Source organism: Eutrigla gurnardus (assembly GCF_963514095.1).
Source record: "Eutrigla gurnardus genome assembly, chromosome: 7".
Taxonomy (NCBI): domain Eukaryota; kingdom Metazoa; phylum Chordata; class Actinopteri; order Perciformes; family Triglidae; genus Eutrigla; species Eutrigla gurnardus.
In genome coordinates this window covers 24,479,124-24,506,578 of record NC_139921.1, presented here as the reverse complement: position 1 = coordinate 24,506,578, position 27,455 = coordinate 24,479,124, and the positions used below count along the sequence as shown (strand labels likewise).

The 27,455-nt window shown below is 48.3% G+C and overlaps 1 protein-coding gene across 1 annotated transcript; it reads right to left on the bottom strand.

The window, feature by feature from the left end:
- Nucleotides 1–922: 922 nt before the first annotated feature.
- Nucleotides 923–24,339, bottom strand: palm1b (paralemmin 1b). The gene is made up of 6 exons (XM_084013169.1): nucleotides 23,979–24,339; nucleotides 13,088–13,130; nucleotides 12,904–12,984; nucleotides 4,548–4,663; nucleotides 4,139–4,209; nucleotides 923–3,899 (listed from the first exon to the last, which is right to left on the bottom strand). The coding sequence occupies exons 2-6, from the start codon at nucleotides 13,127–13,129 to the stop codon at nucleotides 3,526–3,528; spliced, it is 684 nt and encodes a 227-aa protein (XP_083869295.1). The 5' UTR covers nucleotide 13,130; nucleotides 23,979–24,339; the 3' UTR covers nucleotides 923–3,525.
- Between the last annotated feature and the right edge of the window lie 3,116 nt (nucleotides 24,340–27,455).

The window sequence follows — 27,455 nt, the reverse complement described above, 5'->3', positions numbered from 1 at the left end:
TATTTTCTATCTGAGGTCTTTGAAGAGAAACTGCAGAATAAGAAATGTGTTGCTCCGTGTGAACTATGACGATAATTAGCTACATGCTTGCTTGCTAATGTGTGTGAAAAAGAAAAAGAAGGCCTTAATATCAGGACTTGTTTTGGGGACTGAGGTGAAAGACGAAGTGTCAAATTGTGAATAAGACGTGTGTTTGTTCCTGGAGAATATGAGCCGTGTACAGCGGGTAAAAACACTGCTGACCACCGAGGATGCTCATGTTGATTTCACCCACAGGTGTTGAGCAAAATAAGACTTATGTTTGGGGATGAATGAGGTTGTATTGTTTCATTGTTACCTTACATCATGTGTGTGTGTGTGTCCTAATTAGTGTCTCATACTCGAGTAGCGGAGGCTTCCATTTAACAAACCAACGACAGAGGAAAGGTAAGCAATTCGTCTATTTTAACTGTTATTTGTCGAAGGCAGAAACTGCTGCAGCATAAATAAATATCATCATCCGTTGAATGGATCTGATGTATGCCCAGTCTAAATGCCCTCCGCCTTTGTCTGCCTGTTTCACAGTGTATTAGACAACAGTGTTAACAGGATTAACTCCCAAAACAGGGGACGTATGCTCTCTAGTGGCATGTTTGGGGTACTGCATGTTACAGTATACTATTTTTGTAGCTCTATAACTCTCCCTTTCATGTTTCTATCCCGTCTTTTACTCTACATTATTAATTCTCCATGAATGTCTTCCATTTTTCCAGCCAATTGCGTCAGTGCTATAATAAACTGATGGGTTATCGTACGTTTGGTTGATTACATACACGCTTATCTGACTTGCTGTAAACAAGTTTTTATTCAAGATTAAACATTGAGATGACCACAGAGTTAGATGAACAGGCATTGGTCGAACACAAGGTCGCTTTTTTCCCCCCCGGCTGCTGTCCCAGAGATCCACAATCAAGCAAAGCTTTATCTCAACACATTTCACATGTATTTCTTCTGTGTGTACAGATGTGTTCATATAGATACGCACACGTTGTTCTATAGTCGTCAGTTAGTCTCCTGCATAAAGGTTGTACATATCACTGTGAAATGTTCAACTTCGGATGGTAGTTTTTTCGGATGTGTGGAATAAATCTGCCCCCACAGGAAAATCAACAACAAGATAGAAAGTTGTTTTTGTTTCAAGACACCAATATCATCTGAGCTGCATTTATTTAGAGATATCACGTGGATAATGAGAATCATATTCTACCATAGTACCTCCTCTAGAGTAGAAGGCAGTGTTTCCATCGGGAGCAGAGCAAGAACCCCCCCCTCCATCCAAAAATGGCGGCAGACAGACAAGTCCAACCAACTGAACCTGACAAAAAGGCACCAACAATACACAGATGTAGTTATTCTTTTTAAAAATACACACATCAAATACAATATACCCGCCTTTGCAAAGAGGCCATATAGGAAAGAAAAGAAACATGGGAGAGAAGAACGTCCAGTTACAGTGAACATATGGACAGATATTTCATGTGGCCACGCCTCCTGACCTCCCCTTTGGAATGTTAGAAGGGATCGTTTCTCTGGTGGAATAATGAAGGCAGGACATGAGAGAATGCATCTGGCACTGACGGTCGCCAACGACTCTCTCATTCAACATTATCACCCCCCCCACCCCCCAGAGAGCTGAAGATGGAGAGTGTTTCCAAGTCATGAGACTTTAACGGTTAGCACCAACTTTGTTTTTGAACCGCGTGTCTTCGCGTGGAGAAGGCGGGGCTGCGTGTTTGATGAGGGTGATGATGATGGTGATGATGTGCAGGTGAATCAGAGACGTGAGGAACCCGGTGGGGGGGCGGGGGGGGGGGGAAAGTCAGTGGCCTCTACTGAGTGAACTCGGGTCAAAATGTATTTCAATAGGCTTTCAGGGTGCACAATGTATCTGGCTACCATCCTGCTGTTTAAACTGGTTCATTTTGTATTTTCTTATAAAATACGGTCCTTTTCTTACACGATAATCACTATAAAGCTCGGGTAGGACCACATTCTTTCTATATACGGGTTAAGATCCCCCAGAGAGTGGGACTTTTTCTGCAAATCTATTCAAGTACATGTGGGCCCGGGTCTACAGACACAAAGGGTCAGGGGTTAAACTGGGAGGGAGCAGGAGAGAACCAACACACAGTGAAATTACAGAATCATCAGATTTTTATTTGGTTCATAACGAGACAAAAAGCTTCTTTTTTTTCTTCTTCCCCTTGCTTTTTAAAAGCCCGCCTCTTCTCATATATGGTAGAACTAAATCCCAATTTAACCCCTGGATTTTCTACATTCAGGTGAACGTGACAGCGTTATACTTAAGACCTAACAAGTGACAAGACACGTCAAAAACAGTCGCAAGGCTTCATGCAGTGCTACCTCATAAAGAGTCACATTGATTCTACTGTTGAGAACGGAACGAAGCGTTTTCCAAAACCCGCCGCGCGGCGGTTCGTCATGATCGTGAATAAGCGTGTTGAATCCACCGCGTTTTCAAAAACACAAAAAAGCCGTGATCTTCCTGTACACGTGGAGAGAAGCGGATGTGGTTTCGTACGCGGTCACGGCTCTAATCAGACGCTTCGTCATCCGTGCTGCAGATTTCTTTTTTTAAAACTTAATGCACATCTCTAACACTGCCAATGATATCAACTGTTACTGACAGAAAAAGACTGTGTGGCTAAAAGACATGAGCACATATGAGCCTACGACACGTATGATATGATTGGAACGCAAATCTGGTAGTGCTTTACACGCTTACATGCAGTTTAATGGTTTGGAGATGATATAGAGAACCAACAAAACAATAAATACACTGTATAAAACATAATTTCATATCAATATATTAAAATACTATTTAAAATAATATCTTAGACAATATTGCAATATGAAATTGACCGATAAATAATTGGTAGGCCTACACAGAGAAATATATACTGTATATATATATTTGAAGTATCTGTGTCCTTCATAGTTTGCTGTTTTGTTTATGATTTTTAAGTTTCCAGATTTCCCCAGTTAGCAGTACAATACGTGTTCTTTTTGTCCCGCCCCCAACAATACTAACAATGAACTTACAGTACACAGTCCCATAATAAAGAGATACATACTGAATACAATATAAAGGTCAAGACAGAAAAATAGAAAAATATCAATAGAAATCAAAAGTCAAATACATATCAGAGAAAGTATACAGAGTAAAGTGTACTTGTGAGTCTTTGTGGTTCTTGTTGTCATAGCTGGAGCTCCTGTTGGCTCTCATTGTTGGTATATTGGCTGTGTTACTTTGTCCCCCCCCCCAGTCCCGACACACACACACACACACACACACACACACACACACACACACACACACACACGGTTATACACACAGACACATGCAATAGCACACATGCCTGCACTGGTGCAAGTGTGTACTCACTCACACACACACACACACACACACACACACACACACACACACACACACACACACACACACACACACACACACACACACACTCACATGACCGTGCAGCACTTGCAGGTCTGTTTCTTCTCCTTCTCCCCTTCCTCTCCGCCCCCGTTGGCCTTCTCCTTCTCCGCCATGCTCCCATTGGGCGGAGCCTGCTCCTCCGTGGCCGCCTCCCCGCCCGCCTTGGCCTCCCCGTCCTCGATGACGACGAACTCGGCCTTGACGTTGCCGTCCACGCCTTCCGGCCCCAGGGCCGTGCGGTTCTCCTGCTCCTCCTCCACGGTCTTGTAGCCCATGAACACCAGGGTGACGGGGTTGTCCTCGTTGGCCTGGTCGGGACTGGGACCCAGCAGCTTGGCCTCCATCCCCGTCACCTCTCTCTTGGGGGTCTGACCGGAGCTCTGCACTACCCCGTTCTCACCTACAGAGGGCGCCAGAGCATCATTTGGTGAGGACAGAGCAGAAGGGGGGAGAGGGCGGTCAGGGTAGGTCAGAGAGAAAAGAAAGAAAGGAAATAATGTTTTAATTACCTCCGGCGGTGAACAATTTAATAGAGCACACCAAGAAGCCATTATTAGCTCGCTTTCCGACACACGTGCCCACGGCTGCGTTGCTATGGTTTTCTGTGTGATCATATGTTGCCATGGGGACTGAACTTACCGCCATTTTCTTTGGCCACACCCTTATTGGCTGGAGCGTCTGTCTCCAGTTCTTCGATCTCTTGCTCCAGCCTGGCTCAGAAACATAAACACGTGCCGATGAATTATTGAAATGAATCCACCATAGCGACTGTAATACTGTGTACAGTCAAACTTTGAGGATCACATGACACAAAAGGCATCATCAGCCCTGTTGGCTGACAGGTCGACCACCTCTGTCTCTAATGTTGTCTAATTGATGACAGCTGTGGTGTTATTAATGCTACGTCATACGTCCTGGAGTTCACAGCTCTGATAAATCCACCAGCTGAACGGACTCATACGTTTTCCCCGTGACAGCCGCAGAAACAGTAAATAATAAAACAATATCCTGTCCCATCTGTTTCAAAGATGGTTTTTAAGATGCTGACCTGAGGATGACCTGCTCCAGCAGTTTGGTCTTCACCTCGTCCTCATGCAGACGCTTCTGAGTCTCCTCCTCGGCCGGAGCTCCATCTAACAACCAGCGCTCCCTCAGCGCCTTCGACTGGAGACACACGGAGACAACGAGGAGGTGGTGAAGAGATTCATTTTTACAGGAATTCTGCTCATAATGAGAGCACATCGTTTCGCACTATGAGTACATTCTGACTGAACAATTCAAACTGCTTTACAAATGATTGACGCAAACAAACTGGATGTTAAATAAAAACATGACGACAACATGAAGAGACGCTAACTTAAGTTAAGAAAACAACACAAATACGATCCAACACCGAATAAATCATGATAAAACAGTAAAATGTGGATAAAGTCAAATGAGAGTCAAATAGAATATATAAATATTAAAATCAAAGCATAAAAACCCGTGAGACACTGTATAAAATCAGAAATAATAAAAAAGACTAGACTAAATGAATGGACTGTTTGAGTTCCCGTTGAAACAGAAATCCTCTGTAAGGCTGTTCCAACGGCTCGGAGCGTAATGGCTGAAAGCAGCATCACATGCTTTGTGGAGCAGCGAGGAAGAACCAGAGGATCTCTTACTGATGGAACTAAAACCAGAACGGAGAGTCCAGCCTGCATCCCTAATCACTTTGGAGATGTTCTTCTCCCAGATCTCTCGCTTCTTGAGTCCTCCTGCGTTCATTTCGGGAGCCAGTTTCTCTCTATGATCCTTTGAACCAATGAAAGCACGCCTGCGTTGCCCTGTTTGAGCCATCTAACTAAGAATACAGTGAAGAAGTGACTCGGCTTGTCATCAGGAGACACAATTGATCGCTCTACTTTCATCAGCAGCGGCCCACTAACTCATTAGCAGAACCTCAATCACCCAAAAATGCACTCTTCCTCACTTCACTCCTGTCAGAAGAGCAACACCGAGCTCTTCAGCTGATCCACCGCAAACATCCAGCACGTCTCCCGCCTTCCGTCACACACTGCGACTGCTGCCAACTGGCTGTTGTCAGCGTGGACTGTGGCATCCGGCCATCGAAGGCACCGCCCAGTTCAATCCAAACTACGGTATAATTGTCTCCAATATCAAACTCCACTGAGCATGGGATTGTAAATCTAGATAATTCACTGAGAGATCAAAAACTAAACCACACTTAACATTTCCTCGACGTTGGCGGTAATTACAAGAACATCTTAATGGGGAAGTTAACCCGAGGACAAGTTAATTAAATACTCCCTTATGAATTCAACAGAATATGACAGAGGTGGATTTTTCTTATTATTATCTCTTCTTCACTTATGTCCTCTATCGATTCCTCAGCAGCGCTGTGTTGATCTCACTCCCTACTGTAGATAAGCTATTATCAAAGCCGGCTGGTAGATGTAACAGTGTGCAGCTGCTCCACTGCCGCGGGATTCAAACCCCTGCTCGGCCATATGGAAAAAGTGTTAGAAAGCCTCTTGCTTTTTCACGAGTTTGGACTGAAAATCTGGACCTGTGCTCGATGCGAATTCCTCTCCAGTGATGCAACGAGAATTTCTACAGCAAAACTCCCCCTGAGTTTTTTCTCCTTCTCTGACTCGACCCCCGCCCCCCATCCCCCCTTCCTCTCTCTCGTAGACATCTCGTTCCGTCACGAACTTCATGAACGTTTTCGGTTTGTACTCGTTGTCCTGAAGAAGGTTGTACCTGTCACAGTGCATTTGTTTGTTCCTGTTAAACGCCTGTTTCAACGCTTACTTTCTCCGCTGCAGACATCCAGCACACACACACACACACACACACACACACACTCTCTCACGGTGTAATCCAACCCCTTCATACCCCGGCCCTGCATGCTCTCCTGGGCACTGAATCTAGCCCTGCTCTCTCTCTCTTTCTCTCGCCACACCCTACTACCCCAATGCCTGACATCATTTAATGTACTCACTCATGCACATGCACACACACGCACACACACACACACACACACACACACACACACACACAAGTGTGTCGTAAAGCCGGAGCACTGAAGTTACATCTCTCTCCATTGTTCCTTGGAGTAAAAGCTGCTAACGTAGCAGACAAAGGGCGGAACTGTGACACACACACACACACACACACACACACACACACACACACACACACACACACACACACTGAGCAGCTAAAGGGAAAAGAGCTCATTGCATCTTTGCAATATCCAAAACGTTTTATTCTTTGGAAATACATAATTCAGTTCATCCAGATTTTGGAGTTCTTATTATTTCATGAACTATTGTCTGGGTTTGAATCTATGCTAATATATGACATTATTAAGTATGTTTTTATATTAGTACAAATGATTGGAAGATGTAGTTTATTGGATAATGTGCTCTGACTAGAGTCGTCGTCTCCACTTAACTCACTGATTTGATAACATCAACAGAAATTAGTTTAACAGAAATTGCAATTGCATGCAATCCTCTGAATTGGTCATAAAATCAATTTCTGTATAGTTTTCGCTTTTTAATGTTTACATTTTCAAATGTGTGATCTGACAGGAGCCGACCACTTTCCAACATGTTTTAATCTCCTGCTGCAGCCAGATACAACTTAAAACCACGTTAAGGTGAATGTATTTTTCTGAACACTTGTATACATAAGTAATATATCATATTAATATATATAATATATATATAATATATATATAATGTTAGTAAGCGTCATATGAGGGCTTATTACCTATTAATTCAGACTTATGACGGAGATATAAAGAGTTTGAATCACCAACAATATTTCTCATTTATTTTGTCCAACACATTTCTATCAATGTGGGTGGATTAAATAACAACAACAAAAAACAGAACCTGGATTGGATGGAATCGAATGACATCATTGCATTCCATCCAAGAAAAAAATGGACATTTTATAAAAAAAAAAAAAAAAATGGACATGTGACATTCCATTTCCACCCCCCTCCCCCCCTTTTCAGTGAGGTCTATTCTGATGACATCACAGAGTGACATCAAAGGCAAATCAAAGATTAAAGGCAGTGGCCAACATTCTACGAGTCTATAAATAAGAAGCGAGTACATCATTCAGTGTGGTTCTGCAGGATAGTCTGATCTAGAGACACGATCTATTACAGATACGATCTATTACAGATACAATCTATTACAGATACGATCTATTACAGATACGATCTACGACAGATAGGATCTACGACAGATACGATCTATTACAGATACTGTTTCAGGATTTACTACTTACTGTAGGATTTCAATCGACAGCGATGCAGTCTACGTCAGACACATCCAGTCTGCCCCAATCTGCTGCAGCCCGTGCCATGGACGGAAGAACCCAGCGAGCAGACCAGCAAAGATCTGCTGGCGGTCCAGGGGGCCGTCCAGCACGTCAGTATAGTCACAAACCTTCCGTCACTACAGCGATGAATAAAATCCACTGCAAGGGCGGAAAGGTTCAGGGACTGAAGCAGTTTGAGGGCGAATACTTGGCAGAAAGAGAAAACTTCTGTCACATGATTCACAAGCGCAAAGTGCGTGTGAACCATCTGGAGAGCCTCATGGAGATCCGAGAGAAGCAGTTCGGAGATGAAATCAAGAAAAGCTACGAAACTGCGAAAAACCAGGAGTCTGAGATCTTCCAGCTGAAGAGAAAGCTTCAGGTCCAGGAGGAGAAGACCGAAGCTGCAAACCTCCTCAGTCAACAGAGATTTGACGAGATGGTTGCAAGGTACGAGGCAGAAATAGAAAAGCTCTCGCACCAAAGCAAGACTGAAGACCAGGAGAAGGTGACCCTTTTGGAAGAGCGGGTCCGCCAGGGGGACACCCAAAACCTGCAACTCAGGAAAGATAAGGAGGTTCTCTCTCAGCAGCTAGCAGAGACCACAAGCCAGCTGCTGAGCAGAGAGACTGAACTTCTTGAGAGCAGCCAAGCCTTGCAGACACAATGCAACGCTCTAGAAGCTGAGCTCCAGAAAGAGCTGGCTGCAAAAGAACGTAGCCAGGAGACTAACGTCCAACTGATGGAGGAGAGAAAAGAACTAGTGGCCAAGTTCCAAAAGGACCTAGCCATGTCACAGCAGCACTTGGAGACAAGCGTCAGCCTGCTGGAGACAAAGGTCAACCAGCTGGAGGCTGAAAAGAAGGAAATGGAGGTCCAGCTCGAAAAGGACCTGGCAGAGAAACAAAGCCATGTCACCCAAGTAGAAGCTTTGCAGACAGCCCAAAAGGTTCTGGATGCAAAGTTAAAAACGGAGCTGGCCAAGAATGACAACTTGGCGACAAAGCTACGAGAGGTGGAGGACAACAACAAAGATCTGACTGAGAAGCAACAGAGCTTGGAGGAGGACCTCCAACAGATGTCTGTTCTTCTCAAATCGATGGAGGAAGACCAGACCAATGAAGCATATCTCTTTGAGACCAAAGTCAAAGAGGTCCAGGACGACAACAAGGACCTGGAGAAGCTCTGTCTGAAACTGAAGAAGAGGAAAGTAGTCATCTCTCTCTTCAAGAAGAAGATCCAGGACCCGCAGGCAGAGCTGCAAAGGATGAAGGGCAAGATGCAGGAGAAGGAGCTGAAGAAGAACGCCAAGCGGGAGAAGGAGGAGAAAGAGCGGGAGGAGAAGCAGAAGAAGAGGGGGAAGTTCAGCCACCAGGAAAACCGGTGTGGCAGCGACAGCAAGGCGGAGGAGGCTGCCGGTTGTTCAGCGGAGGCTGGACAACAGTAGCGGCCCCCTTCCCCTCTCCACCCTTCGCCCCTCCATCCTTCCTTAATCTACCTCCCCCTCCACCTCCGTCACCTCCATCTACCTAACCACTCCCTCCTCCCTCCCCCCTCCCCCTCATTCAGCAGCACGGTGGCTCAGTGTTCAGCACTGCAGCCTCACAGAGACGCTGCCACCCGTCCCTCTGTGTGGAGTTTGCATATTCTCCCTGTGTCTGCGTGGGTCTCCTGGTTACCAGGTTTCCCACTAAATCCCTACAATATGCACTTTAGGGTTTTCTCCTGGTGCTCAGGTTTTCCCAAATTGTATACATATATATATTTTTATATATATGTTTATATTAAAAAAAAACACTATCTGTCCACTGCTGATAAAAGGCGTCTACGCCCCCCAAAAAATCTTGGTGGTCTGCTGTCATTCAGCAAAACAATGTAAATACTGTTCATTTTTGGAACAGCAGCACTTGGAGACAAGCGTCAGCCTGCTGGAGACAAAGGTCAACCAGCTGGAGGCTGAAAAGAAGGAAATGGAGGTCCAGCTCGAAAAGGACCTGGCAGAGAAAAAAAGCCATGTCACCCAAGTAGAAGCTTTGCAGACAGCCCAAAAGGTTCTGGATGCAAAGTTAAAAACGGAGCTGGCCAAGAACGACAACTTGGCGACAAAGCTACGAGAGGTGGAGGACAACAACAAAGATCTGACTGAGAAGCAACAGAGCTTGGAGGAGGACCTCCAACAGATGTCTGTTCTCCTCAAATCGATGGAGGAAGACCAGACCAATGAAGCATATCTCTTTGAGACCAAAGTCAAAGAGGTCCAGGACGACAACAAGGACCTGGAGAAGCTCTGTCTGAAACTGAAGAAGAGGAAAGTAGTCATCTCTCTCTTCAAGAAGAAGATCCAGGACCCGCAGGCAGAGCTGCAAAGGATGAAGGGCAAGATGCAGGAGAAGGAGCTGAAGAAGAACGCCAAGCGGGAGAAGGAGGAGAAAGAGCGGGAGGAGAAGCAGAAGAAGAGGGGGAAGTTCAGCCACCAGGAAAACCGGTGTCGCAGCGACAGCAAGGCGGAGGAGGCTGCCGGTTGTTCAGCGGAGGCTGGACAACAGTAGCGCCCCCCTTCCCCTCTCCACCCTTCGCCCCTCCATCCTTCCTTAATCTACCTCCCCCTCCACCTCCGTCACCTCCATCTACCTAACCACTCCCTCCTCCCTCCCCCCTCCCCCTCATTCAGCAGCACGGTGGCTCAGTGTTCAGCACTGCAGCCTCACAGAGACGCTGCCACCCGTCCCTCTGTGTGGAGTTTGCATATTCTCCCTGTGTCTGCGTGGGTCTCCTGGTTACCAGGTTTCCCACTAAATCCCTACAATATGCACTTTAGGGTTTTCTCCTGGTGCTCAGGTTTTCCCAAATTGTATACATATATATATTTTTATATATATGTTTATATTAAAAAAAAAACACTATCTGTCCACTGCTGATAAAAGGCGTCTACGCCCCCAAAAAAATCTTGGTGGTCTGCTGTCATTCAGCAAAACAATGTAAATACTGTTCATTTTTGGAACAGCAGCACTTGGAGACAAGCGTCAGCCTGCTGGAGACAAAGGTCAACCAGCTGGAGGCTGAAAAGAAGGAAATGGAGGTCCAGCTCGAAAAGGACCTGGCAGAGAAAAAAAGCCATGTCACCCAAGTAGAAGCTTTGCAGACAGCCCAAAAGGTTCTGGATGCAAAGTTAAAAACGGAGCTGGCCAAGAACGACAACTTGGCGACAAAGCTACGAGAGGTGGAGGACAACAACAAAGATCTGACTGAGAAGCAACAGAGCTTGGAGGAGGACCTCCAACAGATGTCTGTTCTCCTCAAATCGATGGAGGAAGACCAGACCAATGAAGCATATCTCTTTGAGACCAAAGTCAAAGAGGTCCAGGACGACAACAAGGACCTGGAGAAGCTCTGTCTGAAACTGAAGAAGAGGAAAGTAGTCATCTCTCTCTTCAAGAAGAAGATCCAGGACCCGCAGGCAGAGCTGCAAAGGATGAAGGGCAAGATGCAGGAGAAGGAGCTGAAGAAGAACGCCAAGCGGGAGAAGGAGGAGAAAGAGCGGGAGGAGAAGCAGAAGAAGAGGGGGAAGTTCAGCCACCAGGAAAACCGGTGTGGCAGCGACAGCAAGGCGGAGGAGGCTGCCGGTTGTTCAGCGGAGGCTGGACAACAGTAGCTCCCCCCTTCCCCTCTCCACCCTTCGCCCCTCCATCCTTCCTCAATCTACCTCCCCCTCCACCTCCGTCACCTCCATCTACCTCCGTCACCACGCCCCCCCCCCCCCCCTCATTCAGCAGCACGGTGGCTCAGTGTTCAGCACTGCAGCCTCACAGAGACGCTTCCACCCGTCCCTCTGTGTGGAGTTTGCATATTCTCCCTGTGTCTGCGTGGGTCTCCTGGTTACCAGGTTTCCCACTAAATCCCTACAATATGCACTTTAGGGTTTTCTCCTGGTGCTCAGGTTTTCCCAAAATGTGTACATATATATATTTTTATATATATGTTTATATATATAAAAAAAACATTATCTGTCCACTGCTGATAAAAGGCATCTACGCCCCCAAAAAAAATCTTGGTGGTCTGCTGTCGTTCAGCAGACCACGTTCAGCAAAACAATGTAAATACTGTTCATTTTTGGAACATTATTTCTCATATGCTCCCCTTGAAAATGTGTGTTATGCATATTCGTATCACATGTTGACATCTGTAGGTTTTAAGTCAAGCCAGCTGCTGCCTTCACCTTCGCCGTTATGTCTGCACTGTATGTGCACGTGTAGGTCTTTACAATGCGATTTAATGGCGGGGCAAGGTACACCCTTCGAAAAACATGGTGCGTAAACGGAGACATTTATGGGGTTTTCCACATGAAAGCTGCCTCTGGAAAAGCAATACTTGCTGTGGTTCGCACAAAGAGCCCTCTAATGCTGCTGTACAGCGTGATTACACTTCCTCTCGGTGTGTGTGTGTGTGTGTGTGTGTGTGTGAGACGAAAGCGGGGTGCGGTGGGTGTAAGAGCCCTTTCCTGTTGGTGGGAGTGGGACAAAAATCTGTTTCCTCTGCCAAAGCCCTCTGCATTGTCCGAGGCTTCTGTGTCCTTTCATGAAGCCACGCACACAGAGACCATCACACAAGTGCAGATCCACACGATCACAAAGGTTTGAGCCGAAAATAGAAAAAGTTGGAGCACGCAAGGGCAACACACACACACCAGCATATACTCGTATCTGTGACCTGCCGAATTGTCCGGTGCTGAAATAGCTTTGATAGCGCTGACACATACGCCGACAAAAGCCCTGGCTCTGATATAATGAGTGTGTTTCAGGGTGTGTGTGTGTTCGTGTGTGAAGAGCGTGTGGAGGAGCTGCTGGTGTTATCTGCCGTCCATTCTGAACATTCCGTGACTGCAGCAGCAGCGAGGGAGTAGCTCACTGTGTGGGACAGATGGATGTGTGTCTGACATCGCTCACCGGGGAAAAAAGCTGGAAAACAGCAAGCTGACGGGAAAGTGTTTCTATCGGCGTCGTTTCATTAGGAGGTCCAGGTCCACCCACTTGCAGACCTGTGTGTGTGTGTGAGTGTGAGTGTACCTTGAGATGCTGGAGTTGCCGTCGGTCATCGTCCAGCTGCCTCCTCTTGTTTTCAATCTCTGTCTGCCTCTTCCTTTTCTCCTGTTACAACACACACACACACGGGTTGATGTCGAGCTGCTGTTGCCATCAGACATGCACTCTGTGTGTGAAGAGAAAGAGTGTGTGTGTGCAGATAACTTACAGCGATGGCCTGGAGTTTCTCCTCTTGTGACACCTCAGCCATCCTGAAGAACCAGAGAGGAGCGTTATTCAACGTGACCACCAGCATCAGATGTGTGTTCACCTTCCCGAAGGCGACCCGGGGCGACCCGGCGCCAGCAAAGAGCGTGAAACCCGTCCCGATGGGAGGCCAGGACGCCCGCTGTTACTGTGAATTAGCTTTCACCGTTTCCCCAAAATGAATCCTTACACTGCTCGGATTGTGGAACACGTCAACAGAGCAGATCATTCCCATCATGCACTTGCTGCAGGGTCGGTCTGATCGCTACGCGTTGCACGTGTGTCCACCGTCCAATCACAGCGGCTGTAAGGATTCACAACAAATCAAAATGGATTTTGGGAGGACACTGTAACATGCAGGATTCCTGCCCTTCGTACCAGACGGCATCACCATCACATGCATCGCCCTCTGGAGAAAATGTAAAACCACAATCATCTGATCAGCCCAACACACACACACACACACACACACACACACACACACACACACACACACACACACACACACACACACACACACACACAGAGAAGTCTCTTCTTTGGAATTTTTGTCTTCCCCACTAGTCCGATCCAGCACAAACAGGAAGAATGAAAAAAGAAACATCTGGAGGAGCTCTGAATAAAGTGAGACTGAATAAAGGAGAACATTACGCGGTCCGACCGTCATCCAGGTCCCGTTCACGTGTCGACGGTGTTCTTATACCGGATGTTAATCACCCTCCCTTCAGGTTACCATGGAAGCGAGGCGGCTGGCTGCCGAGCATCTGGATCGGCTCATCGTGGTATGAAGGAGGCCTGGTGACCGGAGAGAGGTCACTGCGAGCTGATTGGCCGAGACGAGGCCGACCACGCCCACATGCACATTCTGTCGTCTGAATAAAATCTGTTATTAACGTAAAAGATCGTTTTTTTTTTATGTAAATCCTTTAGTTATTCAACATAAAACAGTTATGTTTGGTATGTGAGTTTAAACATGAGATTTTATGTCTTAAAGTGTTAACACGTAACAGATTATTATTTAATCTACTCTTACCATAAAGCCCTTATGAAGCTGAAATAACAGTAAAGAAAAAGCCCCTGTAAATCCACTTTCTAGCCTTTTCCAGAGATTTCATCTGAAAACAGTCAACACCCAACAGCAGTGGGAAATCTGCAGTCCGTGAGATCTGATCAAAACTATCCACTTGGTGCCAAAGTCAACAACAGATGTCCCCCCCCCCCCTCCCCCATTCAAACTAATTGTTAATGCTAGACCTGCTTCTCAGAAACCTCCAGGCTGGAATACATTTTGAAGATGGATTGTCAAAAAGCACGTCCACCTTGTTGGAACATCATCCTGCCGCCTCCCTCATCAATTATGGACAAACGAGGAGAAAGGAAAGCAGACACAGAGACATGTCGTTAGCAGAGTGATTACATCCAGGACCCAGAGAGGACGGCGTCCAGGGAGGCCCGGCTGTCGCTCTCAGACGGATGCATGTAATAGATCAACGGGACTCAAAGCCGGCGGTCTGCATGCAAACAACAGCATAAACCAGGGATGTGTTTGGTGGATATGTGGATATGCAGGAGGAGTCAGGGGACGGACTAATGACCAGCACTGCTCCCTGCTGAGTGCACTGCTGCTGCTTCCAGGAACACATTAGCAGCGCTGCAGAGAGCATCCTCTATAACAGCATCACGGTCCTCCAGCAGCCACTTACACTCTCCGGACCCCAATGGATGAGAATCCTGCTGGTGTCGTTGTTTAGATGATAATCTGAGGCCCAACGTGGATTTAAAAGTGAACTGGCAGGATTTTCACCCCCTACTGTAAGAGGATTGCCCAGGCTGCATTAGGGAAGTTAAAACACCTCACAATCAGTTGATCGGGGTGAATTTAATGTAAAATATCTTCATGAGTCCATCCATCCATCCATTTTCTTCCGCTTATCCGGTACCGGGTCGCGGGGGCAGCTGCCTGAGCAGGGACGCCCAGACTTCCCTCTCCCCGGACACTTCCCCTAGCTCCTCCGGGAGGACCCCAAGGCGTTCCCAGGCCAGCCGGGTGACATAGTCACTCCAGCGTGTCCTGGGTCTTCCTCGGGGTCTCCTCCCGGTGGGGCATGCCTGGAACACCTCCCGAGGGAGGCGTCCAGGGGGCATCCGATGCAGATGCCCGAGCCACCTCAACTGGCTCCTCTCGATGTGGAGGAGCAGCGGCTCTACTCCGAGCTCCCCCCGTGTGACGGAGCTCCTCACCCTATCTCTAAGGGAGCGCCCCGCCACCCTGCGGAGGAAGCTCATTTCGGCCGCTTGTATCCGGGATCGTATTCTTTCGGTCATGACCCAAAGTTCATGACCATAGGTGAGGGTAGGAACGTAGATTGACCGGTAAACCGAGAGCTTCGCCTTTCGGCTTAGCTCTCTCTTTACCACGACGGACCGATACAGCGACCGCATTACTGCAGCCGCTGCACCGATCCGCCTGTCAATCTCGCGTTCCATCCTTCCCTCACTCGTGATCTTCATGAGTGACCTGGAAAAAGAGTACCCTGAAAAATGATATATTCCTATATTTTTTTCTTTCTTTCTTTATGACCTTGATCATAGATCATCATTTATGGCATTTATGTGAGATTATTTGATTATTTTTCCACTAAAACAATAAAATATCTGTTTCTTAACACATAACACCAGTCTGTTTAAATGCCATTTTCTGAGTTTTAAGCACATTCTGATGGTCGGGATAATATCCTGAATGTATTTCCACCGGGATATAATGGTGACGTGACATTTTCACATCGTCTCACCGCCTCGCTGCACGAGCCTGTCGCAGCCAATAGCACTGATCCGTTCTGAGGAGTCGGCCAAGAAACATCGGATTCATTACAGTCTGAGGAGGAAAAAGGTCAGCGAGTACACGAGACCAGTCACACTGCGTGGCCCCGGGAGGGCCAGGGGCCCTCATCTATCTGTCATACAGTAGATCACACCGCTGATCCAGGATCACCTGAGAACAGTAGATCACACCGCTGATCCAGGATCACCTGAGAACAGTGGATCACACCACTGATCCAGGATCACCTGAGAACAGTAGATCACACCAGGCTCCTCACCGCTGATCAAGGATCACCTGAGAACAGTAGATCACACCACTGATCCAGGATCACCTGAGAACAGTAGATCACACCGGGCTCCTCACCGCTGATCCAGGATCACCTGAGAACAGTAGATCACACCACTGATCCAGGATCACCTGAGAACAGTAGATCACGCCGGGCTCCTCACCGCTGATCCAGGATCACCTGAGAACAGTAGATCACACCACTGATCCAGGATCACCTGAGAACAGTAGATCACACCGGGCTCCTCACCGCTGATCCAGGATCACCTGAGAACAGTAGATCACACCACTGATCCAGGATCACCTGAGAACAGTAGATCACACTGGGCTCCTCACCGCTGATCCAGGATAACCTGAGAACAGTAGATCACACCACTGATCCAGGATCACCTGAGAACAGTAGATCACACCGGGCTCCTCACCGCTGATCCAGGATCACCTGAGAACAGTAGATCACACCACTGATCCAGGATCACCTGAGAACAGTAGATCACACTGGGCTCCTCACCGCTGATCCAGGATAACCTGAGAACAGTAGATCACACCACTGATCCAGGATCACCTGAGAACAGTAGATCACACCGCTGATCCAGGATCACCTGAGAACAGTAGATCAAACCACTGATCCAGGATCACCTGAGAACAGTAGATCAGACCGGGCTCCTCACTGCTGATCCAGGATCACCTGAGAACAGTAGATCACACCGGGCCCCTCACCACTGATCCAGGATCACCTGAGAACAGTAGATCACATCGGCTCCTCACCACTGATCCAGGATCACCTGAGAACAGTAGATCACACCAGCGCCTCACCGCTGATCCAAGATCACCTGAGAACAGTAGGTCACACCGGGCTCCTCACCACTGATCCAGAATCACCTGAGAACAGTAGATCACACTACTGATCCAGTATCACCTGAGAACAGTAGATCACACTGGGCTCCTCACCACTGATCCAGGATCACCTGAGAACAGTAGATCACACCAGCTCCTCACCGCTGATCCAGGATCAGAACACAGCGTTCTGATCCGGCCTCCCACCCACACACTCAGATGAACAGATCTCTTCTTCCAGCTTGTTTTTAGAGAACACTTCACAGCCTGACCTGCCACTTCCAACCGTGTGGAAAACATCGACACGAACGTGAAAATACAATCGCTGAAGCCCACTTTGTCTTGTGATGCTCTACAATTCTCTCCGTCAGCAACTAAAAATAAATCCCCCCTGCCAACAAGCGTCGTCTGTGTGATTCAAGCCGGATAGTTGATAGCTTTTTTTTGCTGCATCAATGACTTCCTTTGCTGTCCAAAATAACTATTTAAAACTAATCAATGAGCCATACTGTTGTGCTCATGTTTCCCAGATGTTAGAGACAATTCTTTTGAAAAAAGAAAGAAAGTATATTCATGATAAGATTCTGATTCAGTGGAAATGAAGCGGCTTAGAGAGCCCAGACAGGCTGAGGAAGAATATCACCGGTCTAATCCTGAATTCTAGAAAGAAATGTCCCTGCTCCACACACACCAACCACTGGACGCTCGTTGGCCAATTAGAACGCTTCTGGTTAACCAATCAGGGAAGAGCTACAGGCATCACGACGAGACAAGGAGACAAACGGGGAAGAACAAGTAAGACGATGGAAGAGAGACATTCATTTCATGCTTTTCAAAACAAATGACATCAGCCTCTAATGATTCCACTTAAACAGCTTCATACAGCCGCTCTCCACACGGAGGTGTTCATTCATACCAGAGGGAAGCTTTAACCGACATAATGAAACTCACTCACACACACACACACACACACACACACACACACACACACACACACACACACACACACACACACACACACACACACACACACACGCTCACACACACACACACACGCTCACAAACACACTCCTGTGTAGAAATCAGATGGAATTGAGATGCCAAGGACTAATTTAATCACTAATGACTTAATGTTATTTAAAATCTGGACAGATCCCAAAGGCAAATTAGAGAGTCATTTCTGGCCATTCTTGAATGAAAAAAGACCCACAGACACACACACACACACACACATGCACTAGGACAAGAATGACGCCTGTGAGAACGAGGTCTGGGCTTAATGACCCGGCTGCATTAGAAGAACCTGGAAGAGGAAACTGATCTCCTTCACATTCAGCGAGTTGGAGTGGCAACTCTTTCTCCTTCTCTGCTCCCTCCTTCCTCAGCTTCCTTCCTTCAGGCCAAGAGAGCACAAGAACAACAATACCCACACACACACACACACACACACACACACACACACACACACACACACACACACACACACACACGCACACACACACACACACACACACACACACACACACACACACACACACACACACACACCTTCTATCTGAGGCTCAACACAATCTTCCCAACATAAACAGTGAGGTGCCAATAAAAACGGGAGGAAGTGCGTGAGGTCACATGCTAGTATTCCAGGGGTCAGAGGGGAAACCCCCCCCCCACCCATAAATAACATCCATGCAGATAAGACAAATGAGAAACCACACAGTCTGAGAGACACGTGGACGGGACGAGGAGGTCAAAGGGGAGTCTGTGACGTCCTGCTAACAGCTACATGCTAATGAGCTGTAGCAAACACGTCTATGAAGCGACTACCTCCAGGGGGAGGCGGCCTACAGCTGTGACGCTTTGAGCGCTGCGTTGCTATCAAAGCAGTCAGAACGCGGGTAGGCTCGGCTTGTAGAAGACAAACATGGCTGTGATGTCACAGATCTCAGGTCTGCGTCAATATAAATCGACAGATACAATGGAGAGAACAATTAGCGTCGTTGGAGTCATGTGACGGGGACGGGTAGACAATCAGACAGGCAGAGATGCTAATGAGCGGGCAGACATGGCAAAGCGGGCAAACAGCGACGCCGTGACAACGTGGCCCTCGTGAAAACTTCATCTGGATGCATGTTTAAGCGTTTCTTGGATTCTTGGATAAATCCCCAAAACGTCCCGACGCATGCAGAGCCATTAGGGACGTTGGTCGATTCCAACACACTTATGAGTCCAACCATTAGGGCTTGAACACACTTCAGGAAGGGAAGAGAGGGGGATCAGAGTGATTACACCGGTTGGTGGTTCACGTTATTGATCAGCATCCAGGCGACCTGCTGACGGCGCTGGTTTCATGTTTACAGATTTCTATAGTGGACCATCATCTCCTGTGTCCTGGCGTGCTCTCTGGTCAATCAGACTCCTTACATCCGGACGGACGGAGCCTATGGACCTGCATGATTGGAGCGGCCTCTCGAACGTCAACACAGGAACCATTAGGGCCAATAGGGGCCCTCCCTCGTGGCGAGATCCCGATCCCACTTAAGGCCCTCAAGAGGCTCAGGAAGCATCGCTAAGTATGTTTGTCTAATATCAGCCGGTGCTGAGATTCAAACAACATCTCTGACTGAAGGTGGAGCTGTGTGTGTGTGTGTGTGTGTGTGTGTGTGTGCGCGTGTGTGTGTGTGTGTGTGTGTTGTCTGGGTTATCTACAGTGCAAAAAGATGGGTGAATTATTTCTTATCAATAGGGCTCTTGATAGCATCTTTGCAACAACACTGGTGATCGTCATATGAGCGTGTGTGGGTGTGGGTGTGGGTGTGCTTTCACACACACACACACACCCACACCCACACCCACACACACACACCCACACCCACACACACACACACACACACACACACACACACACACACACACACTGGAGCACATTTCCTCTGAGATTAGAATGACTTAGTGGCCAAAACGACAGAAGACAGACTATCTGCTGGGAAGAGTGGTCGTATCCGTCATGACAAAGCAGCAGCAGGGAGGGTTTGTACTGAGACGCATTCAGGGGGAAAAGGAAAAGTGACTATCCAGGAGGAAAAGAGGTGACAGAGATTAACAGAAAGAAGGTGGCTTCTTGCATATGCATTATCAAATAATATCTCACATCTCGGCGCAGATGTTTTCTGTGTGATCGCTCAGCGAACTCTCACTTCCTGTTTCGCCCCTCGGCATCATCTCAGCACAAAACAGTCACTGTGAGGCGTCGCTGCATGACATTCATTTTCACCAGCACGCCGATGGGATCTCATAACCAGCTGCATAAATGAGTTCTTAACGACGGCAAGGTCATCTGGGATAATTAGCCGTATCTATCACTCCGGGGGACGTGAACCCGTGAGGGCCGGCGATGATGATGATGATGAAACAACAAGCAGCTCTGCCACTGAAATGCTGGTAAATTACATTAGTGGTCGCCCTGCGACGTTAAAAGCAGACAATATGAGATGCTTTGTGTCAGAGTCATGGGTCACAGTCCACCCATCCCTCCATCATCCATCCATCCACCCATCCCTCCATCCATCATCCATCCATCCATCATCCATCCATCCATCCATCCATCCATCCATCCATCATCCATCCATCCCTCCACCCATCCATCCATCCATCCATCCATCATCCATCCATCCATCATCCATCCATCCACCCATCCATCCACCCATCTATCCATCCCTCCATCCATCCATCATCCATCCATCCATCCACCCATCCCTCCATCCATCCACCCATCCCTCCATCCATCCATCATCCATCCCTACATCCCTCCATCCCTCCATCCATCCACCCATCCCTCCATCCGTCCATCCATCCCTCCCTCCATCCATCCATCCATCCATCCCTCCATCCATCCACCCATACCTCCATCCATCCATCCATCCCTCCATCCATCCATCCACCCATCCCTCCATCCACCCACCCATCCATCATCCATCCACCCACCCATCATCCATCCATCCACCCATCCCTCCATCCACCCACCCATCCATCATCCATCCACCCATACCTCCATCCACCCATCCCTCCATCCATCCATCCACCCATCCATCATCCAGCCACCCATCCCTCCATTCATCCATCCATCCCTCCATCCATCATCCATCCATCCATCCCTCCATCCATCATCCATCCATCCACCCATCCCTCCATTCATCCATCCATCCCTCCATCCATCATCCATCCATCCATCCCTCCATCCATCATCCATCCATCCACCCATCCCTCCATTCATCCATCCATCCATCCATCCACCCATACCTCCATCCACCCATCCCTCCATCCATCCATCCATCCATCCATCCATCCATCCACCCATCCATCATCCATCCACCCATCCCTCCATTCATCCATCCATCCATCCATCCACCCATCCATCATCCATCCACCCATCCCTCCATTCATCCATCATCCATCCATCCATCCCTCCATCCATCATCCATCCATCCACCCATCCCTCCATTCATCCATCCATCCATCCATCCACCCATACCTCCATCCACCCATCCCTCCATCCATCCATCCATCCATCCATCCATCCATCCACCCATCCATCATCCATCCACCCATCCCTCCATTCATCCATCCATCCCTCCATCCATCATCCATCCACCCATCCCTCCATCCATCCCTCCATCCATCCATCATCCATCCACCCATACCTCATCCCTCCATCCATCCATCCATCCATCCACCCATCCATCCATCCATCCCTCCATCCATCCATCATCCATCCACCCATACCTCAATCCCTCCATCCATCCATCCATCCCTCCATCCCTCCATCCATCCATCCTTTGACTGAGTTGAGTTGGGAGTGAACGAGTGTCACATATCACCTCATTCGTCTTTGACGGACTGAAGATTAGGATGAGTGACCTTCCGGTGACCTCCCCACTCCTCCATCTACATCTGTGAAAACAGTTCTGTGTGTCCATGCTGTCGGGCCGGGCGACAGCCATCTTCACACACACACACACACACACACACACACACACACACACACACACACACACACACACACACACACAGATATATAAAGACAGACTGAAACGCACACACAAAGCCATGTAAGCGCACAAAGCCTGACACACAGCGATGTGTCCACTCATAATCCTGCACCATGATTGGCCGACGAGACATGTGCTGTCAGCTCTGCTGTCAGTCGCTGACACAACACAGAGCAGCCGACCGGATACAGACCCCCACTCACACACAGCTGGGGCCGAGGGCCGAGGGCCGGGACTGAGGGTCGGGACTGAGGGCCGAGGGCCGGGGACTGAGGGCCGAGGGCTGAGGGCCCGGGGCCAACTGAACACGTCCCACATGTCCAATAAAACCACAGAACGGACTATAAACCAAGCTCATCTTCTCATCCTGCCTTTCATGTTCATACGAGCAGAAACATGCTCTCACCACTTCAGCCATACGTTCTGTACATATTCTTAGGATCATAAATGCGGTGTGTTTATGTGATCGGATGCTGTGTTTTATATGAGGGTATATTTCCACAATGTTGGACATGATCTCTACATAATACATGGAGGTTGAGATCCAGGAAGCTGTGCTATCGTGGATGTTTTTGGTTTATGACCATCAGAAATGTAGATTTCTTAAAACGCAGTACGGCTGTGACACAGTGCAGAAAGAGAGTCCAACATGTTGCCAGTGATGAAGACCAAAACACACGATTGTCTTGCCCTTGCAAACTGTCCCCCTGAGGACCTGAATGAAGCCGGTCTGGGAGCAGAGACCCAATCAAACAGGTGTCGTCTGTGACTTCAAACAAAGAGTGTGTGTGTCCCGGCGACCGTGAACTTGGTACCCGTGAGGGAAACAATGGACACAAACAGAAACAGAGCTTCGTCTGGTGTCACCTGCTGCGATCAAACATCAGGACAAGAACAACAACAAAACAAAAAAATACATGAGGAGTCGGTCCAAGTGATATTGTTCTATTCAGAGACTGGAATAGAACCAGAGAGATAACACACACACACACACACACACACACACACACACACACACACACACACACACACACACACACACACACACACACACACACAGGCCTGTGATGATCTAGAGGAGCTGCAGATATCACCAGGGCAACCTGAGCTTCATCGGGAGGTATTCAGGATGTCATCTCTGGTTGAAACCAGTCTCCTGCTCCAGCAGTGTGGATTCCAACAGCAGTATGTAATGGCCATGCGTTTTTTTTTTTTTTCTCTCCCCTCTCCTCCTCCCAGCTCATGCGCGCCATGTTGGAGCAGACCGCTCACATCAAAACACACAGAAACACACCGTTCCTCCTCCACAGCCACTCAGCATCTCCCAGGCTGGAGTCACCGTGCACACACACACACACACACACACACACACACACACACACACACACACACACACACACACACACACACACACACACACACACACACACAACAACACCCTGAGATCGATATGACATGATGCTTCATAAAAGCATCCGCGTCGCCCCTGACGCACCTGGCTGGGTCGCTATACAGCAGGCCCATCTAATACAGCCGTGTTTACATGACATGCAGCGGTTTTTATTCCCATCCCTTGCTTGTTTTTAACCCAGCGTGACTGTAACCTGCTTTCTGTCTCAGATGTGAGGATGCTGCGCCAGTTGCATCCTCACATCCACGCACCGTGTTTACAGGAACCAGAAACATGTCACCTGGTTTTTTTTTTATTTTAAAGGCCTGTTTATGGATGTTTCTCCCCCCCTTAATGGTCTCCATCCTCACCGGTTAGAAGGATGCTGCCGCTGCGACCACCCGCCGGTCGGAACCACCAGAACGCGGCAGACAAACACCATATTAATATAAATACATAAATACAAATGTCCACTCACTCAGTTTGCGGATGCCTTCTCGCTTCCCGCCGGATGTCTTCCACAAAAAAACAGTTTATTTTCTGAGCGTCAATTCGGAATCCTCTCAACACTCCTTCCTCTCCTCTCCTCCTCCTCCTCCTCCTCCTCTTCCTCTCCTGTTATTGCCGAGGTGATGCCGTGGGCAGCCCCGTGCGCGCAGCCCGACGATAGAAGCCCGATGGGTTCGTCTCCTCGGGGAAAAGGACGCACGGCGGACTGCTGGGCGTCGTCAGAGCAGGTTGTAGAGTCAGTGTATGGGTGAGAGGCGGAGAGAGGTATGTGGAGGGGGGAGAGAGGGGGGGGGGGGGGGGAGGATACGCCTCCCTGCCCTGTGGAGATAAAGGGGGCCCTGGCTGCGCGCGTTGACGGAGATATGGGTCCTCCTCTCCAAACCGGGGGCCTTGCTGGCTTCCAGCCTTATCATATGACGTCCGAGGAACCGGGCTGTCTGCTGCGGAGGGGGGGGCGGCCTCAATGTGGGATCAAATCCAGCTCCTACTGGAGGGAGGGGGGAAGAAAAGGACCATTCTTTTCGCTCGCTCTGCCCCCATTTCTCCCCCTAGTGGCGGAAGGACGCAACGACAAGTGTCCTCAAGACGTGTGTTCATCCTCGTGAAGAAGCTCTGAGGCCTGAAGCAAGGAGCTGGGCCTCGGAGAGTATGAGTATTGTTTTTAAGGTCGAGTCAGAAATACACCACAACTACACATCACATCTGTTTTACAGTGTTATTGTTGTGTGACCTCATCGGTTCCGTCACATCTGCATCCTCAGAGAAAACCAAAAACATGTTGCGCCTGCGCGTTATCTCCAGCAGGTGGTGCTCGTGCTCCTCACACCTTCTCTCTGCTTGTTCACTGTTGATGGTTGAATCCAGAACCAGGACTTTATGACATACATTACATAGAGTTATAATAGAAGGATATTAGTTTGTATATAAGCGACTACAACAACCTTATGTAATGGTTTTCTGTCATAAAACTAAATATTGATTGAATGCGGTTTGTGTGTATGTTTGTTTCTGCAAATATATAGAAATATTGCAGGCATTGTGCAGTAAATGACATGTTCCATGGACTAAATGTGATTGGATGTGAGAGTTCATTTAGGTATCCAGGCAGGAGCGGGTCTATAAGGCCGACATTAAGCCTTAAAATATGAATCTGGCTCCCTGAAATGCAGGAAGCATGTTAGTACACACCCCTCATATACTCCCACAGAGAGGACAGTGTAATTATTCATAGCAGTCATAAAACACACGTTAGAGTATCGTTGTGTTTATTGTGATTGTAAATGTGCCGTTAGCATTCGGAGAACCAAACCTCCGGGGCTGGTGAAGAAATGCATTGTGGGTTGTTAGAACTCAATATAAGTGAACCTGTGAACACGATGCATGGGAGTCGATCCTCGTCTCTGTGGAGAAACAAACGGGGAACTTTCTCCTTCAACGTCATCCTTCTGTCTCTGAATGGAGATGAAAACGTTCCAGTGACTTGAGATGAACGAGCTCAGACTCCGTCGGTGGGAGGAAAAGTGCAGAAGGGCGACCGACGTCTGTGAGGGTAATAAGAGGGATTTAACTCACTCTGACACACAAATACCTCATCTCTCTGCTCATCTTCACTTTCTGCACATCACGACTCCATCTCTCCCTCCGTCAGGCATCTGAGCTGCAGATCTGTCCACGCACACACACACACACACGCACACACACACACACACACACACACACACTCGTGAGGATCAGACATTTCAAAAAGAAAATGGTTTTCTCATTTCAAACAGGCAACCACACAGGGAGGGGGCGGAGCCTCAGTCTGCTAACGAGCGGCTTGTAAGGAAAGGAAAAGGTGAATGTCTGTGAGGAGGAGGGTGAGCATGTGTGTCTTGTTCCATTAGTGTGTGTGTGTGTGTGCATGTGGACTGACTCGGAGGCCTCGTTGCCCCCCCCGGGGGCCGGATCAGCTCTCGGCTCCTTATCTCTCTCAGAAGCTCAGTGATGAATCAACATCGGAATCAGAAACGATCCGACATGAAGACTAACTGAATCTGGAGGAGGCGGGCTTGTGAAGCCACAGCAGGGGTGTGTTCGCTGAGAAGAGCCAATGATAGGGAGAGAGTGGAGTAGAAGGGGGGGGGGGGGGGGGGGGGTGGGAGGGGGGGGGGGGGGGGGGGGGGGGGGGGGGGTAGAAAGAGCTGGAATATCCAACTGCACTGGGCCAGAGAAATGGCTCTCCTCTTTCCATTTCTCTGTTGGTTTTGTTGCTTTCACCGCCTCCCAACTCCATCAGTCTCATCTCTGAGCTGCTGCTGGAGGAGTGTGTGTGTGTGTGTGTGTGTGTGTGTGTGTTTTCTTTTCGGTCTGTAACGAGCCGTTTCACTGAGGTGCATCAAAGATGATGTTCTCCGTCTAATGTGTTGCTGCAGAGCCACAGTGAGGCGATAATGAGGGTCATGCATTGAAACGAGTGTGAACGGATGTGTCGGGCCTCGTTAGTGACACACACACACACACACACATACACGGTAGTGTAGCTGTCTTAGTCTTCTACCTTCACATGACCCCCCCGGTGCTGGATCAGGTCGGTCTAGATGTGACAAAGTGTTAATGGCCGGCTGGTCTGCAGGTCAGCGATCCTGTCTGTCTGATTCCGTCCTCCACCCATCATCATGTTTTCCTCTCCTCTGTCTATTTCTGGTGTAGCTTTATCCACTTCCTCCTTTCACCTATACATATATTCTTTTCCTCCATTCCTCCTTGTTGCCGTCTCCTGCTACGTTCTCTTTGGTTCCTTCCATCCCACGTTTCTTTAAACGTTTAAATCCTCCTCCCTTCCTTCCATTTGGGTTCTTTTGGCATGTTTGTTGCTAGTTGATCCTAATGCTCCCTCCTTTCTTCTGTTCTCTCCTTCACCTCCTTCTTTGGCTCACTTTCTTTCCTCTATTCCTCCTTCTACGTTTGTTAATTACTTCCTTTTCCCCCTCAATCGCCCTCTTTGCTCATTTCTCCTTTCACTATTCCTCCTCTTCATTCCTTCCATCTGTCCTTGCATCACACTTATTTCCTCTGTGTATTCCATCATCTATAATCCCGTCCGTCCTCCTATTGGGACTCGGATCATCACCACGAGAAGCAGCGGGACGACCGAGCTGGAAAACACAGAAACATTCAGCCTGCGAGCCGGTCTTTGTCTGCTGCTGATATGAAGCAGGACGGATCACAGCGGCGGGTACAGAGGAGTCTAGTGCCGCAGCCCCTCTCATTTACTCATTACAGTCAGGCTCCCAGACCGGATTCAGGATTAACCACGCGGCTGTCTTCTTATATTTCATACTAGAGTACGTGCTGCGGTGAAACACCGACGCGTGATTGGATGAAGTCTACTGCTGTATACTGTGTAGTGATGTTGAACGCTGCAGAGCTCACTAAATGTTCTCTCTTTGTATATAATGCAGAA